This window comes from Entelurus aequoreus, linkage group LG03, assembly GCF_033978785.1.
Source record: "Entelurus aequoreus isolate RoL-2023_Sb linkage group LG03, RoL_Eaeq_v1.1, whole genome shotgun sequence".
Classification (NCBI taxonomy): Eukaryota; Metazoa; Chordata; class Actinopteri; order Syngnathiformes; family Syngnathidae; genus Entelurus; species Entelurus aequoreus.
Window position 1 is genome coordinate 59870806 of NC_084733.1, and position 18329 is coordinate 59889134.

Below are 18329 nucleotides of genomic sequence, written 5' to 3' on the forward strand. Positions count from 1 at the left end.
TTCTTCCATTCAGTGGGATGAATGTTTCGATGGTATTGATGTTGATTTCAATTTATTTTGATTGCAGAAAGTTGACCACTTGCTGTTCTGCTGAAAATACATCCATTTCATCTGGTTCACCTCCATTATTCACAGCTTTCACGTAGGATCTTGGTTTAATTCGGTGCCCTGTCACAATGATACCATTCATTCGTTTGGCGTGGCGAAGTTGGTAGAGTGGCCGTGTCAGCAATCGGAGGGATTCCTGTTTACTGGGGTTCAATCCCCACCTTCTACCATCCTAGTCACGTCCGTTGTGTCCTTGGGCAAGACACTTCACCCTTGCTCCTGATGGCTGCTGGTTAGCGCCTTGCATGGCAGCTCCCGCTATCAGTTTGTGAATGTGTGTGTGAATGGATGAATGTGGAAATACTGTCAAAGCGCTTTGAGTACCTTGAAGGTAGAAAAGCGCTATACAAGTACAACCCATTTATCATTATCATTTATTTTCAGAAAAAAAATGATGATATGATAATATAATAATTGTTACATAATATTATAATATAATATCAAATACATTATACCTGTATATATTTATATCTGTTTTATGCAGTGCTTTCATGCTCTTATTTCTATTTGTATCTATGTTTCTGTTTTATCTAGTGTTTATCTAGTGTGTGTCATGATTTTATTTCTATTTTAATTTTTTATTCTATATTCTTACTTTCTATTTTTATACTTTGTAGCACTTTGAGATTTTAACAAATATAAAGTGCGTTACAAATGCAATTCATTATTATTAATATTATTATTATTGAGAGTGTGTGTCACGCTCCTACATTTTAACTGTACAGTACTAGTTTTGTGAAAACAAATAAAAGGCTGATTTGTGCACAGTCATTCTGCCGAGTCCCTCATATCTCTGCTGCCATTACGGTATAAACAAGAATTTAGTAAGATTGATGTAATAAAAAGTTTCATGTTATAATTGAACAAGCAAACACATTTGCTGCAGATATCATGAATGGAATCTTACAATCATGACTCCTGGCATTCTCTCAATGAGCTTCAAGCACACCTGTGAAGTGAAAACCATTTCAGGTGACTACCTCTTGAAGCTCATCGAGAGAATGCCAAGAGTGTGCAAAGCAGTAATCAGAGCAAAGAGTGGCTATTTTGAAGAAACTGGAATATATAACATGTTTTCAGTTATTTCAACTTTTTTGTTAAGTACATAACTCCACATGTGTTCATTCATAGTTTTGATGCCTTCAGTGACAATCTACAATGTAAAAAGTCATGAAAATAAAGAAAACGCATTGAATGAGAAGGTGTGTCCAAACTTTTGGCCTGTACTGTACATAAAAGTAAATAATCAGATTACTATTATTCAGAACACAGACTACTTCCTCTGTAAAAACACACAACTACACTAAGGACCAATCACAAAAGAGCCCCAGCGCAGAAATGTCAAACCAGAAAGAACTAAAAAAAACAATTGGATTTATCAACAGCAATGATTAGATTCATTAACAATACCATATTTCAAAGTTGATTGGATTTAAGGTTGTAGACTATACCAGTGATCTCTAGGATTGCTACAGTTTGCTCACCATGCTGTTTCTGCTTTGGGTTATACATCTTCCACCAGCGGAAAATGAGGAAGCCATCCTGTATCCTATCACAAAAAATGATTAAAAAGATTGGTATGTGCAAGCAGACAGTATTTGAGCAGAGATCAGCGCAAAAAGCAAGAGATCAGATTACCTGATAGACATGTCCTGGTTGATGTAATAAACATCTCTGAACATGACTTTTCCTGACAGCACTGATAAGGAGAAGGAGCCTGTGGAGAAAGCGCAGATCAGTTTTGTTATTGACAACATGTGCAAATAGCACAAGTTCGTTACAATACATAACAGCCGAACTTAACACTGAGAATAAAAACCTCATTAGGACTGCAGCTGATTAAAATGTTGAATGGAAGGAAATAAGGTTTGGAAAAATCCTAAATGTAAATGTTCTTGATTAAGGTTGTGAGCTCCAAGACAAAGAGAAACAAAGGCTGCACAAGGTAATAGGTGTGGCTATAGGGTTGTACGATTATCGTGACCAAAATGATTATTAGTATTGCCTTATTGTTGAATGTGCTCAATAATTACACATATACACACTGAAATCTTTCCACAAAGTAATTTTTTTATGACTAAAATAAATAGACACACTGTTAGAAAACCCACTATTATGGATGTTTTAGCCGTAGTATGTTATCTCTTTTAATGGCCAAGCTCTTGTTGTTTTAAATAAAGTTGATTTGATTTGATTTGATTAAATATCTGTATGTACTTCAGCGTGTATCACTTTAAGATTTATGGTATTTAAATGAAAAGTGCGTGACAATAAAAATCCATTATCAATATTTATTATTTGTGGCAGGTGTTGTGGCATCCCACTCTGTTCAGCGGTCCTTTAAAGCACTGTAAAACACCTCAATCTCGTAGTCCTGAGTATAGAACGATCACTCTGTTCTAAGAGAAGACAACTTGTAGGTTCAATGTACAAAGTTGAATAGCTTGGTTGTTCAGACAGTAATGTGTTTATATATGTTTAGGTTGGGGTATGTCATTTTTAATGGGAAAATATGTTAAAGTCTCTTGTTTTTATGATAGCATTTTAGTTAGCGAGCTGGGGCCAGTCAGTCTGTGAGTTTATCAAACTGCAGTCCAATCACGTTTTTTCAATATCTTTTTTTTTTATTATTTAAAAACGGTAATACTAACAGTCAGGAGTTTTATTGTGATTATGATTAATACCATTTATCATTTCATCCCTAGATGTGGCATTGAAAAATGTTTTAATTCAATCACAACCTTCCAGGGGATAACAAAATTACAAACTAATGAGATAACCGAACAGTTCTCAGCTCAACGGAAGAAGAATACAAAGAAAACAAAAAAACAGGTTGAAAAAAAAATTAGTTGTTAATTATCAGTGAGCAGATTGTTTTCTTTGTGCATGATTTTAGGTAGGGATTCCCAATAACATTGTTCGACCGATATTGGACTATCCATCCATCCATTTTGTACCGCTTGTCCCGTTCAGGGTCGCGGGGGTGCTGGAGCCTATGTCAGCTGCATTCGGGTGGAAGGCGGGGTACACCCTGGACAAGTCGCCAACAGAGATAGACAGACAACATTCACACTCACATTCACACACTAGGGCCAATTTAGCGTTGCCAATCAACCTATCCCCAGGTGCATGTCTTTGGAGTACCTGGAGGGAACCCACGCAGTCACGGGGACAACATGCAAACTCCACACAGAAAGATCCCGAGCGCAGGATCGAACCCAGGACCTTCGTATTGTGAGCCAGACGCACTAACCCCTCTATTCCACCGTGCTGCCCGATATAGGACTAAAAATGTGATATTGGATTGGTATCAGTTTTTCTGCCGACAATTATATTGTTATATAGTATCAAACTCCACAGGCCACAGACCAACAAGCTTGCCACTCCTATGTCCACGGTGTAAAATTATTTCCAAGGTTGTTCTTTGTGTTATAAATATACAATTTGCAATGATTATGTGTGGGGTGAGTAAGGTGTCTTTTTTAGTACTTCACTCAGAATCCCACGTAGTTTTCCTAACTGTTTCCTTTTTTTTGCAGTATGGTGAGTCAATGATGTGGGCCTTTGTAATTGTCTTCCCATACCGACACACAAAAATTCAAATATGTTAAAACAAGTGAACAACAATGACTACAATTATTTTAGGTCCAGAAAGTAATGTGCTTTATTTAGTCAGTATCAAAGTGCTTCTTGCAACTTAATGTTGGATATTCTATTTTATGTAAGATTTCCAACTCATTTTATCATCGATTATGACACCTTGGAACTCATTTTTAGTAGCGGTGCGCGATAGGTATTGGGCAGAAAATTATCGGGCCAGAATTTTGACATCATACAATCGCTCCAATGAGGGAAGACTACTTACTTACCGACTGTGCTGTAGGTGGGTGTGGGTGAGCAAATCAAGGGTTCCCTTTCTCTTACCTTGAAAGAGGCCGTAAACTTGCGCGGTGTAAATAAACATGGCGTCGATTGTGTGGGACTTCCTCAGACATGTTGCATGTTATCTGAACCAAATGTTCAGTAAAAATGCCGCAAGGAGGGGAAAACAACACATGAAACCCTATCATCCACCTGAAATGGCAGCAACGCCACTACATTGATTTCACCTGCAACACCTATAAATAATACATATAAATAAGCAGGAAGTTAATCGTATCAGCTTGACAAACCTGTTGTGACTATGTTTGCGCAATCTATTCTTATTGAATGCCCTCTTTGTTATTTCCATATATCATTATTTATGTTGAATGATCTTTATTAGTCATTTTTTTCTGGCACTGTTGAATGAGCCGGTCTGAGAAGCAAAACTACATCTCCCATAATCTTCTGCGCAGCGCAGCTCAGCAAAATATGGCAAAAATCACAAAGGAGCAGAGCGGAAAGTTCAAGCAAGTGACATTTAGATAACTTTTGGCTTCGCCGTCAAAGAAAATGAAAGAGGAGGAAACGTGACGGTCATGCAATATACAGTTAGCAGATATTGCCAGAACGCAATCTACTACAACTCTGAAAATAAAAGCAGTCACTTGATTAATCATCAGCAAGGTAAGATTATTGATGAAAAACCAAGGTGTAAGCCAGGCCAAACATCAATTTGTGAGGCATTTTAACAAGTTTTCCTCATGACAGCCCAAGAGCTCAAGTAATCTCACGGTGTATCAGAAAAGTCATTGTCAAAGGCCTGTTTTCAGTGGTGCACAAGGGATTTAAAGGCCTACTGAAACCCACTACTACCGACCACGCAGTCTGATAGTTTATATATCAATGATGAAATCTTAACATTGCAACACATGCCAATACGGCCGGGTTAACTTATAAGGTGCAATTTTAAATTTCCCGCCACACTTCCGGTTGAAAACGTCTAGATATGATGACGTATGCGCGTGACGTTAACGGTTGATACGGAAGTATTCGGACCCATTGAATCCAATACAAAAAAGCTCTGTTTTCATCCCAAAATTCCACAGTATTCTGGACATCTGTGTTGGTGAATCTTTTGCAATTTGTTTAATGAACAATGGAGACTGCAAAGAAGAAAGCTGTAGGTGCGATCGGTGTATTAGCGGCGGACTACAGCAACACAACAAGGATGACTTTGAGGATAGCAGACGCGCTAGCCGAACGACCTCACCTTGACTTCCCCCGTCTCCGGGCCGCCAACCGCGTCGGTGATCGGGTGAAGTCCTTCATCGTACCGTCGATCGCTGGAACGCAGGTGAGCACGGGTCATGATGAGCAGATGAGAGCTGGCGTAGGTGCAGAGCTAATGTTTTTAGCGTAGCTCTGTCGAGGTTCCGTAGCTAAGTTAGCTTCAATGGCGTCGTTAGCAACAGCGTTGCTAAGCTTCGCCAGGCTGGACAGCATTAACCGTGTATGTACATGTCCAGAGTTTGGTAGTATTGATGATCTTCTGTCTATCCTTCCAGTCAGGGACTTATTTGTTTTGTTTCTATATGCAGTAAAGCCCGATGCTATCACGTTAGCTCAGTAGCTAAAGAGCTTAACCGATGTATTGTCGTGGTGATAAAAGTCACTGTGAATGTCCATTTCGCGTTCTCGACTCTCATTTTCAAGAGCATATAGTATCCGAGGTGGTTTAAAATACAAATCCGTGATCCACAATAGAAAAAGGAGAGAGTGTGGAATCCAATGAACCCTTGTACCTAAGTTACGGTCAGAGCGAAAAAAGATATGTTCTGCACTGCACGCTAGTCCTTCACTTTCACGTTCCACATCCACGAATCTTTCATCCTCGCTCAAATTAATGGGGTAATCGTCGCTTTCTCGGTCCGAATTGCTCTTGCTGCTGGTGTAAACAATGGGGAAATGTGAGGAGCCTTTCAAGTTGTGACGTCACGCTACTTCCGGTACAGGCAAGGCTTTTTTTATCAGCGACCAAAAGTTGCGAACTTTATCGTCGATGTTCTCTACTAAATCCTTTCAGCAAAAATATGGCAATATCGCAAAATGATCAAGTATGACACATAGAATGGATCTGCTATCCCCGTTTAAATAAAAAAAAATCATTTCAGTAGGCCTTTAAAAGATTGGTGTACATACTTTAGCCAAGGTACAAAACTCCATACATCCATCCATTTTGTACCGCTTGTCCCTTTCGGGGTTGCGGGTGTCGCTGGAACCTATCTCAGCTACATTCGGGCGGTAGGCGGGGTACACCCTGGACAAGTCGCCACCTCATCGCAGGGCCAACACAGATAGACAGACAACATTCACACTCACATTCACACACTAGGGCCAATTTTCTAGAGTTGCCAATCAACCTATCCCCAGGTGCATGTCTTTGGAGGTGGGAGGAAGCCGGAGTACCTGGAGGGAACCCACGCAGTCATGGGGAGAACATGCAAACTCCACACAGAAAAATCCCGAGCGCAGGATCGAACCCAGGACCTTCGTATTGTGAGGCAGACGCACTAACCCCTCCTCCACCGTGCTGCCAGGCACAAAATTGTGCAAGTTAAATTGTTGTTGTTGTACAGTGATTTGAAGGATACTCAACTATTTGTTTACATTCTCAGTTAAAAGTTGAAAGACAGAAACCTATTTAGTTTACAGACACTAAACCTAAATGTTTTTCTGTTTGCTTGTTACCTGAAACACTCTTCCTACACTATCAATTGCAGTTTGAAAATGCCTCGTTAGGTTTGTGTTTATTTACAGTACATGTGTTCATCCTTAACATAATTAGCACTTAATTTTCCACACTAAAGCAGTTTTACCAAGGCATCTTTTTTGACATTACTGCAATAATATTGTACCCTTAAAGGCCTACTGAAACCCACTACTACCGACCACGCAGTCTGATAGTTTATATATAAATGATGAAATCTTAACATTGCAACACATGCCAATACGGCCGGGTTAACTTATAAAGTGCAATTTTAAATTTCCCGCTAAACTTCCGGTTGAAAACGTCTATGTATGATGACATATGCGCGTGACGTCAATAGTTAAACGGAAGTATTCGGACGCCATTGAATCCAATGCAAAAAGCTCTGTTTTCATCTCAAAATTCCACAGTATTCTGGACATCTGTGTTGGTGAATCTTTTGCAATTTGTTTAATGAACAATGAAGACTGCAAAGAAGAAAGTTGTAGGTGGGATCGGTGTATTAGCGGCTGGCTGTAGCAACACAACCAGGAGGACTTTGACTTGGATAGCAGACGCGCTAGCCGCCGACCGCACGGATGATCGGGTGAAGTCCTTCGTCCTTCCGTCGATCGCTGGAATGCAGGTGAGCACGGGTGTTGATGAGCAGATGAGGGCTGGCTGGTGTAGGTGGATAGCTAATGTTTTTAGCATAGCTCTGTGAGGTCCCGTTGCTAAGTTAGCTTCAATGGCGTCGTTAGCAACAGCATTGTTAAGCTTCGCCAAGCTGGAAAGCATTAACCGTGTATTTACAGGTCCATGGTTTAATAGTATTGTTGATTTTCTGTCTATCCTTCCAGTCAGGGGTTTATTTATTTTGTTTCTATCTGCATTTAAGAACGATGCTATCACGCTAGCTCCGTAGCTAAAGTGCTTCGCCGATGTATTGTCGTGGAGATAAAAGTCACTGTGAATGTCCATTTCGCGTTCTCGACTCTCATTTTCAAGAGTATATAGTATCCGAGGTGGTTTAAAATACAAATCCGTGATCCACAATAGAAAAAGGAGAGAGTGTGGAATCCAATGAGCCAGCTTGTACCTAAGTTACGGTCAGAGCGAAAAAAGATGCGTCCTGCACTGCACTCTAGTCTTTCACTCTCACGTTCCTCATCCACAAATCTTTCATCCTGGCTCAAATTAATGGGGTAATCGTCGCTTTCTTGGTCCGAATCGCTCTTGCTGCTGGTGTAAACAATGGGGAAATGTGAGGACCCTTTCAAGTTGTGACGTCACGCTACTTCCGGTACAGGCAAGGCTTTTTTTATCAGCGACCAAAAGTTGCGAACTTTATCGTCGATGTTCTCTACTAAATCCTTTCAGCAAAAATATGGCAATATCGCGAAATGATCAAGTATGACACATAGAATGGATCTGCTATCCCCGTTTAAATAAAAAAAGTTCAATTCAGTAGGCCTTTAAAGTACCAGTAGAGTGGAAAAACAAATTGCCTCTATATTGAAGCTATTATCGTATATATCTCATTCATGACAAAGACTTCCAAAGTTTGTAAATAAATAGATATGATCAAAAAAGTATCAATCTCACAGAGATTCCCGAACCATTTTGAAAGTAGCGTTAGGAACCACGGATCACGTCCCCAACAACAACAATGCTGTTGTTGTTGGGGAAAATCAAGTAAACTTAGTGAGAGCCAGCAACGATTGCTTCGGGAAAATTATGATCCACAACCTTATATTTTTGAGCCTGAACACTAAGAGGATGAGCAATAAGTTTTAAAAGCCGAGTGCTCAAAAGGGATCCAGCTTTATTGTAACAATATAGCAGCAGCATTATTAATAGGTGCTAAACATACAAACTAACCATGATAAAGCTTTAAAAAACTAACAATGTACAATTTCCACTCTCGCTGGGATGCCGACCGAGGGGATGCTCACATAATTCCGTTTAGATGATGATTCAATTGCAATAATCACAAAGGGTTAAAACAGCTAGCGTCTTTTTCGTGTTTTTGGGAGATGTCAAAGTCGACCAGCCTCTCGGTCCATGACCAGATTTGTCTACTACCAAGTAAGAGATGCATGAATTATAATGTAGAATTTACTTTTAGCAAGTCTGAGACAGAGCAGAAGCAGCTGCCGGCTTAGTGTGTCAACAATAGCAGCGTGAGCTAGCATTAGGTCACTGCTATAAATGTGTCACTAAAATAGGTCGTCTGTGTTGGCGCTTATAATAACAATATACCTCATATTTGGTTAATTTTCAGGTCACAACATGTAAATGGAATATTATTGGCGGTTTCTGGATGCTCCTCTCTGAGCTGCCACCTTATCATGGTAGAGGAGTTTGTGTGTCCAAATGATCCTAGGAGCTATGTTGTGCGGGGGCTTCTATGCCCCCTAGTAGGGTCTCCCAAGACCAACAGGTCCTAGGTGAGGGATCAGTCAAAGAGCAGCTCGAAGACCTTGATGAAAAAGACTAACAAAGGACCCAGATTTCCCTCGCCCGGACGCGGGTCACCGGGGCTCCCTCATGGGGCCCGGCCAGGCACAGCCCGAAGAGGCAACGTGGGTCCCCCCTCCAATGGGCTCACCACTCATAAGAGGGCCCATAGAGGTCAGGTGCGTTGTGAGCTGGGCGGGAGCCGAAGGCAGGGCACTTGGCAGTCCAATACTCGGCAACATAACCTAGCTTTTGGGACGTTGAACGTCACCTCGCTGGGGGGGAAGGAGTCTGAGCTAGTGCGCGAGGTGGAGAAGTTCCGGCTAAATATAGTCGGACTCACTTCAAAGCACAGCAAAGGCTCTAGAACCAGTTCTCTCAAGAGGAGCTGGACTCTCTTCCACTCTGGCATTGCACACAGTGAGAGGCGACGGGCTGGGGTGGCAATTATTGTTGCCCCCCGGCTCAAAGCCTGCATGTTGGAATTCAATCCAGTGGACGAGAGGGTAGCTTCCCTCCGCCTTCGGGTGAGGGGACGGGTCCTGATTGTTGTTTGTGCTTACGCACCAAGCGGCAGCTCAGAGTACCCACCCTTTTTGGATTCACTCGAGGGAGTACTGGAGATTGCTCCCCCGGGTGATTCCCTTGTTCTACTGGGGGACTTCAACGCTCATATTAGCAATGACAGTGAAACCTCTAGAGGCGTGATTGGGAATAATGGCCGCCCGGATCTGAACCCGAGTGATGTTTTTTTATTGGACTTTTGTGCTCGTCACAGATTGTCCATAACGAACACAATGTTCAAGATGGCAAGATGGCGGCGCCCTAAAAGCAGCGGCTTGCAAACGCTCTTGGGAGTGTAGAGCGATTTGGCAAAAAACACCCGTCATTTCTGTCAATTTCATGGCTGGCTCAAAGCGTGAACACTCTGTGATCACATACGACCGACAGACAATTCTGGATGTGGATGGATCGGGTCGTTATAGACTGAAAGATGCATGTACGGTGGACCTCCTCGCTAGCATGGGAATACTTCGCGGGCTACATCGAGCGGCCTTTGTAGCAGCGGAGTCAAGTACTAGCGGGGACCGCCAATGGAGGCGACGTAAGCGGTGTGAGCGGAAGCAGAAGCGGGGATGCCGAGCGGGGCTAACAACAAAGGGAAAAGCTAACCAAAGAAGCGTGGAGTGTCCGGGTAAGAAGTCTTTTAAGCTAGAACTAGCCGGCGCCAGGCTGGATAATCCCTGCACACATAGCAATTCTCTTAGAATAAAACACAACTCACATAATGTTTTTTCTTTTGTGTCGGTGTCAGAGGCAGACATACATTGTACTGAGGTGGCTAACTATGATGCGTTCAGTTTATCGCAGCATCAAGCAAACAATCTGAAAATTCCCGTTGTATCAATTCCTAGATATGGTCGAAACTATTTAAAGTGCACTAAGCATAATAAACGCAACATTATTAATATTGCTACTTCGGATAATTTCAACAAACAATCCTCAAAACAGCCCACTACCTATAATATGGGCTTTTTAAACATAAGATCATTATCTTCCAAAACGTCATTAGTTAATGAGGTCATTAGAGACAACAAACTTGACGTCGTTGGTCTCGCAGAGACCTGGCTCAAACCAGACGATTTTTTTGCGCTAAATGAGCCATCTCCTCCTAACTATACCAATGTGCATGTTGCCCGTCCTCTTAAAAGGGGAGGGGGTGTCGCACTAATATACAATGAAAACTATAATTTTACACCTAACCTAAATAATAAATATAACTTGTTTGAGGTACTCACTATGAGGTTTGTCACACCGCTGCCTCTCCACCTGGCTGTTATCTACCGCCCCTCTGGGCCCTATTCGGACTTCATAGGTGAATTCTCAGAGTTCGTTGCTGATCTAGTGACGCACGCCGACAATATAATCATAATGGGGGACTTTAATATCCATATGAATACCCCATCGGACCCTCCATGCGTGGCGCTCCAGACTATAATTGATAGCTGTGGTCTTACACAAATAATAAATGAACCCACGCATCGCAACGGTAATACGATAGATCTAGTGCTTGACAGGGGTGTCACCACCTCTAAAGTTACGATACTCCCGTACACTAAAGTAATGTCCGATCATTACCTTATAAAATTCGAAGTTCTGACTCATTGTCAACAAACTAATAATAATAATAATAACTACTAAAGCAGCCGCAACATTAATGCTGCCACAACGACGACTCTTACTGACCTACTGCCTTCGGTAATGGCACCATTCCCAAATGATGTGGGCTCTATTGATAACCTCACTAACAACTTTAACGACGCCCTGCGCGACACCATTGATAGTGTAGCACCGCTAAAGCTAAAAAGGGCCCCTAAAAGGCGTACCCCATGGTTTACAGAAGAAACTAAAGCCCAGAAATTATCATGTAGAAAGCTGGAACGCAAATGGCGTGCGACTAACTTGAGGTTTTCCATCAAGCATGGAGTGATAGTTTAATAACTTATAAACGCATGCTTACCTCAGCTAAAGCTAAATATTACTCAAATCTCATCCACCTCAACAAAAATGATCCTAAATTTTTGTTTAGTACAGTAGCATCGCTAACCCAACAAGGGACTCCTCCCAGTAGCTCCACCCACTCAGCAGATGACTTTATGAATTTATTTAATAAGATAATTGAAGTCATTAGAAAAGAGATTAAAGACAATGCATCTCAGCTACAACTGGGTTCTATTAACACAGATACGACTGTATATACGACGGACACTGCCCTCCAAAATAGTTTCTCTCTCTTTGATGAAATAACATTGGAGGAATTGTTAAAATGTGTAAATGGGACAAAACAAACAACATGTTTACTTGACCCAATTCCTGGGAAACTTATCAAGGAGCTTTTTATATTATTAGGCCCATCAGTGTTAAATATTATAAACTTATCACTTTCCTCTGGCATTCCTACTCCTTTTCGAACATGTTGAAAAGAGAAACTGGAAATTGTGATGTATCATGTTGTATGCTTGCATGTTCGAAATAAACTCAAACACAACTCAACTCAACTCAACTCAACTCAACTGTTCCCCTAGCATTCAAAAAAGCGGTTATTCATCCTCTACTCAAAAGACCTAACCTCGATCCTGACCTCATGGTAAACTACCGGCCGGTGTCCCACCTTCCGTTTATCTCGAAAATCCTCGAAAAAATTGTCGCACAGCAGCTAAATGAACACTTAGCGTCTAACAATCTCTGTGAACCTTTTCAATCCGGTTTCAGGGCAAATCACTCTACGGAGACAGCCCTCGCAAAAATGACTAATGATCTATTGCTAACGATGGATTCTGATGCGTCATCTATGTTGCTGCTTCTTGATCTTAGCGCCGCTTTCGATACTGTTGATCATAATATTTTATTAGAGCGTATCAAAACGCGTATTGGGATGACAGACTTAGCCTTGTCTTGGTTTAACTCTTATCTTACTGACAGGATGCAGTGTGTCTCCCATAACAATGTGACCTCGGACTACGTTAAGGTAACGTGCAGAGTTCCCCAGGGTTCGGTTCTTGGCCCTGCACTCTTTAGTATTTACATGCTGCCGCTAGGTGACATCATACGCAAATACGGTGTTAGCTTTCACTGTTATGCTGATGACACTCAACTCTACATGCCCCTAAAGCTGACCAACACGCCGGATTGTAGTCAGCTGGAGGCGTGTCTTAATGAAATTAAACAATGGATGTCCGCTAACTTTTTGCAACTCAACGCTAAGAAAACGGAAATGCTGATTATCGGTCCTGCTCAACACCGACATCTATTTAATAATACCACCTTAACATTTGACAACCAAACAATTAAACAAGTCTACTCGGTAAAGAATCTGGGTATTATCTTCGACCCAACTCTCTCGTTTGAGTCACACATTAAGAGTGTTACTAAAATGGCCTTCTTTCATCTCCGTAATATCGCTAAAATTCGTTCCATTTTGTCCACAAGCGATGCTGAGATCATTATGCATGCGTTCGTTACATCTCGTCTCGATTACTGTAACGTTTTATTTTCGGGCCTCCCTATGTCTAGCATTAAAAGATTACAGATGGTACAAAATGCGGCTGCTAGACTTTTGACAAAAACAAGAAAGTTTGATCATATTACGCCTATACTGGCTCACTTGCACTGGCTTCCTGTGCACCTAAGATGCAACTTTAAGGTTTTACTACTTACGTATAAAATACTACACGGTCAAGCTCCTGCCTATCTTGGCCGGGACATATGGTACATTGTACCATATGTCCCGGCAAGAAATCTGCGTTCAAAGAACTCCGGCTTATTAGTGATTCCCAGAGCCCAAAAAAAGTCTGCGGGCTATAGAGCGTTTTCTATTCGGGCTTGTTCTGTCTTGTTTGTTGAATTCATTAATAATATATGTAAAACCAGTGTTTAAGTTCACTTTGGAATTTAACAGTGGGGTGCACTTCCTCCTTTAGACAGCAGGAGGCAGCATTGCTTAGTTTACAGTAATGTCCATGATAGCAGGGCACAACAAGGAGTTCCTTTCAAGTAGACTTTAAGCTAGTTCGGTGACGATCGCAAACGTTTTCATCTGCTCGAATCTCATGCCAAACAAAGTATAATCGGTATGTATTGTTGAGTAGTATGCTAATATTTGATTGAGTTGTATTATTTGTTGGTTGTGATGTAATTTGGGACGTTTTATGGCCAAAAGTCAGTCATGCTAATTTTCGGAATTCATACAGTGAAGTGAATGTTAGCATAGTAAGCTAGTTTGCTGTAGAGCACTTAAATTACATATTTTGTGGCGTTATTTATCCATTTAAGTTCAATACAAAGCATAATGCATGTTTTATTGTAGTGGGCTTGTGTGTGTGTAATTGGCTGTGTATGCATGTCTGTAATGTAAGCATCCTTCTGCTTGTATGTTTTCAGTTTTACGGTCAATAAACCTGTGGACAAGAAGACGTTTTTCAGAGTGTTTGATCAAGAAAAGGTGTTAGGGTAAAGCCAAGATATGTCTACATATCGAGGGCAGCACAGTAAAACGATGTCTTTAACGCAGAAGATAAGACAGCATACACAAGAACAAACAATGGATTGCACAGAAAGCTCATTACGGACAAAATCTACCACTTCACGTGCTTCAACAAGGTCAAAAGCTTCCTCCACCGAGGCTGCAGCTACCAAAGCACGCGCAAAAGCAGAGGCAGCCAAAGTATGTCTGTCTTTTGCACAAAAAGAAATGACACTCAAAGTGGAAAAAGCACAACTGGACGTGGAAAAAGCACAACTAGAAGCTAAGATGGACATGCTCTTACTGGAGCAGGACGCAGCAGCTGCACTCGCCAAAGCGGAGGTCTTGGAAGCCGCTGTGGAAGGAAGTGATCGAAGCAGCTCCTATCTTCACATCAAGCAGTTGTTTGAACATTCAGTTGACACATTAGAGCGCACAAAAGTATACATAGTCACTCAGGCCCAAGAGCCAAGTCAAATAAAAGTTGAATCACCACACCAACAGCCATCGTCATGGAATGAAACACAACATTATAAACCACCAGATGTGAACTCCATTCAACACTCACATCTCCAGACAGAGCACAATAAACACAGAGTTGGGTTTGTTTCTACCCTACAACAAATGACGACACCTTCACAGCCAGAAGTCACATCAGTCATCAGTCCATCTTCAAACAACATACGAGACAATCACCAAGATTACAAGTCAAGCTACAGTTCTCCTTTGCATCCAAAGTCCAGCCGTACACCTTGTCAGCCTGTCTACGATCAAGGGAATGTGGCAGACTTCGCAAGATATCTAGCTCACCGTGAGCTAGTCACAACGAGCCTGATAAAGTTCAGCGACCAGCCATGCAGTTACAGGGCATGGAAACAGTCCTTTGTGAACACAGTCAGAGGCCTCAACATAACGTCCAGTGAAGAAATGGATTTGTTGGTCACGTGGCTAGGGAAGGAGTCAGCTGAGCACGCAAAACGCATCAGGGCTGTCCATGTCAACTCCCCAGACAAAGGCCTAAAAAGGATATGGGACAGACTGGAAACCTGTTACGGCGCACCCGAAATGGTGGAGGATTCACTCTTTAAACGGATCCACAGCTTCCCTAAAATGATCAACAGAGACTATTCAAAGCTCCATGAGTTGAGTGATTTTCTCATAGAATTGGAGGCAGCCAAGGAAGATGGAGACCTGCCTGGCCTTGCATATTTGGACACAGCGCGTGGGATAAACTCATTAGTTCAAAAGTTACCATTCAACCTTCAAGAAAAGTGGCTCAACGTTGGCACAAACTATAAATTACAACACAATGTAACATTTCCCCCCTTTTATGTTTTTGTTGACTTCATTGGAAAACAAGCTATAATTAGGAATGACCCAGGCTTCAAGTTTGCAGGTCAAATTGACACCTCAAAAGCAGACAGAGTCCAATGGAAGCAGATCCAAAATAGAGAAGTCTCAGTTCATAAGATCGATTTCCAGTCTACTGCCCCTCCTATTAATGACAAGCAACACTTTGAAGCTGATGATCCTGTGAAACAATGCCCTATTCATAAAAAACCTCACATGCTCCAGAAATGTCAGGCCTTCCGTGCAATGCCGTTGGAACAACGCAAGGAATTCCTGAAAGAGAATGGCATATGTTTTAAGTGTTGCACATCCACTCAACATATAGCAAAAAACTGTAAATGTATTACTAAGTGCACTGAGTGTGAGAGCGCAAAGCACATTTCTGCACTTCATCCTGGACCTGCACCATGGATCCAGGTCCCAACCCCCCTGACACAGCTTGGCGGGGAGCAAGACTCAGGACCTTCAACTGAGGTCAGTGCTCGATGTACAGATGTATGTGGTGGCGATCAAAGCTACAAATCCTGCTCAAAGATCTGCCTTGTTAAAATATATCCTAGCGGCCGTCCTGAGAAATCCCTGAAAGTTTATGCAATCATCGACGAGCAGAGTAACAAGTCCCTTGCTCGTTCAGAGTTCTTTGAGATCTTCAACATTCAAAGTCCTTCATCTCCATACACACTCCGAACCTGCTCTGGAGTGACGGAAACCACTGGGAGAAGAGCTTAAGGCTACAACATTGAATCCATGGATGGAAAAGTGTGCCTCTCTTTACCAAGCCTCCTGGAATGTGATGATCTACCTAACAACAGATCAGAAATCCCAACACCTAATGCTGCAGCCAACCATACTCACCTCAAATCAGTTGCTAACCTCATCCCAGAGATGGATCCTAACGCATCCATCATGCTTCTCCTTGGGAGAGACATCATTTCTGTCCACAAAGTGCGCAAGCAGGTCGATGGGCCACGCGATGGTCCCTATGCTCAAAAACTTGACCTGGGATGGGTGATCGTTGGAAATGTATGCTTGGGAGGTGTTCACAAGCCGACCACAGTGAATAACTTCAACAACATTACAATTGAACAAAGGCGTCCCACAGTCTTTACACCTTGTCCTAACGTATTTCAAGTCAAGGAGAGACATGGCCAGTTTCAAAGCCCTGAATACTCAAAGGTAACCTTCACAAAGAAATGTAAGCAAGATGACGTGGGCACTACAGTGTTTCGGCAGACCAAAGATGACAACAAAGTCGGTCCATCCGTTGATGACATCGCCTTCCTGCAAATCATGGAGAGGGATTTGAAAAAGGACATAACCAACAGCTGGGTAGCTCCGCTGCCATTTAAGACTCCAAGGCCCAAGCTTCCTGACAACAAAGTTCAAGCCTTGAAGCGTTTTTCCTCTTTGAGACGCAACTTCGAAAGAAAACCAGTGATGAAAGAGCACTTTTTTAGCTTCATGGAAAATATCTTTCAAAATGAACATGCTGAAATAGCCCCTCCACTCACATCTAATGAAGAAAGATGGTATTTACCAGCCTTTGGTGTTTACCATCCAAAGAAACCTGGGAACATCCGTGTGGTGTTTGACTCCAGTGCCCAATACAATGGTGTGTCACTAAACGACGTGCTGTTAACTGGACCCGACCTCAACAACACCCTTATAGGGGTACTCCTCAGGTTTCGCAAATAAGCTGTAGCCATAACAGCAGACATTCAGCAGATGTACCACTGTTTCTTAGTCAGAGAAGAAGACCGCAATTATCTCAGGTTTTTATGGTTCAGAAACAACAACTCATCTGAGGACATCATGGAATACAGAATGAGGGTCCATGTCTTTGGAAATTGTCCCTCTCCCGCAGTGGCCATCTACTGTTTAAGACAGTCAGTGAAAAATGCAGAGCCCGTTGTAAAGCAGTTTGTCAACCGTGACTTTTATGTAGATGACGGGCTAACGTCACTTCCCTCCATCAAAGCTGCAGTGAAGCTGCTCAAGAGGACGCAAGAGGTTCTGTCAGACTCAAACTTGAGGCTTCACAAAATCGCCTCAAATATAGGAGAAGTTATGAACGCATTCCCATCTCAGGACCATGCCATCAACTTAAAGGACCTGGACTTCACTTCAGATATCTTGCCCACGCAACGTAGTCTGGGACTTAACTGGGATCTAATGTCAGACACATTTACCTTTCAAGTAGCTGATGAGCAAAAGCCTTTCACCCGCAGATGTGTCTTGTCAACTGTCAACAGCATCTATGATCCCCTAGGATTTCTTGCCCCTGTCACCATACAAGGCAAACTAATCCTGCGTGAGCTCATGGAGAACAACGGAGATTGGGATGCACCTCTTCCTCAAGAAATGGAAGAGACATGGTCAACGTGGCGATGCTCATTGAAAGATCTCAGCAATCTCCAGATCCCAAGAGTTTACACACAGGCCTCTCCTACAGCGGGGTCAAAAAGAGAGATAGTCATCTTTTGTGACGCTTCCACAAAGGCAATTGCAGCAGTTGCATACTTAAAACTAACAGAGAAAAATGGAACCAACCACGTGGGCTTTCTCATGGGAAAAGCCAAGCTTACACCCTTGTCAGAACAAACTGTCCCTAGACTTGAGCTTTGTTCTGCAGTATTAGCGGTGGAACTTGCCGAGCTCATCACCTCAGAGATGGACATGGAGGTTGACATCACTTTCTACAGCGACAGCAAAATCGTTCTTGGTTACATCAGCAATGATACTAGACGTTTTTACGTGTATGTAAGCAACCGAGTTCAA

At 42.2% G+C, this 18329-nt stretch overlaps 1 protein-coding gene across 5 annotated transcripts in view; it reads right to left on the bottom strand.

Annotated features, from left to right (window-relative positions):
* kiaa1109 (KIAA1109 ortholog) overlaps window positions 1–18329 on the bottom strand; it is a 260969-nt gene that overhangs the window by 213996 nt on the left and 28644 nt on the right. For all 5 annotated transcript variants that reach the window (XM_062042306.1, XM_062042308.1, XM_062042307.1 and 2 more), the window contains exons 4-5: window positions 1747–1825; window positions 1593–1657 (exon numbers count right to left, since the gene is read on the bottom strand). In XM_062042306.1, coding sequence (XP_061898290.1) covers window positions 1593–1657; window positions 1747–1825 — 144 coding nt within the window. The remainder of the gene's footprint in view (window positions 1–1592; window positions 1658–1746; window positions 1826–18329) is intronic.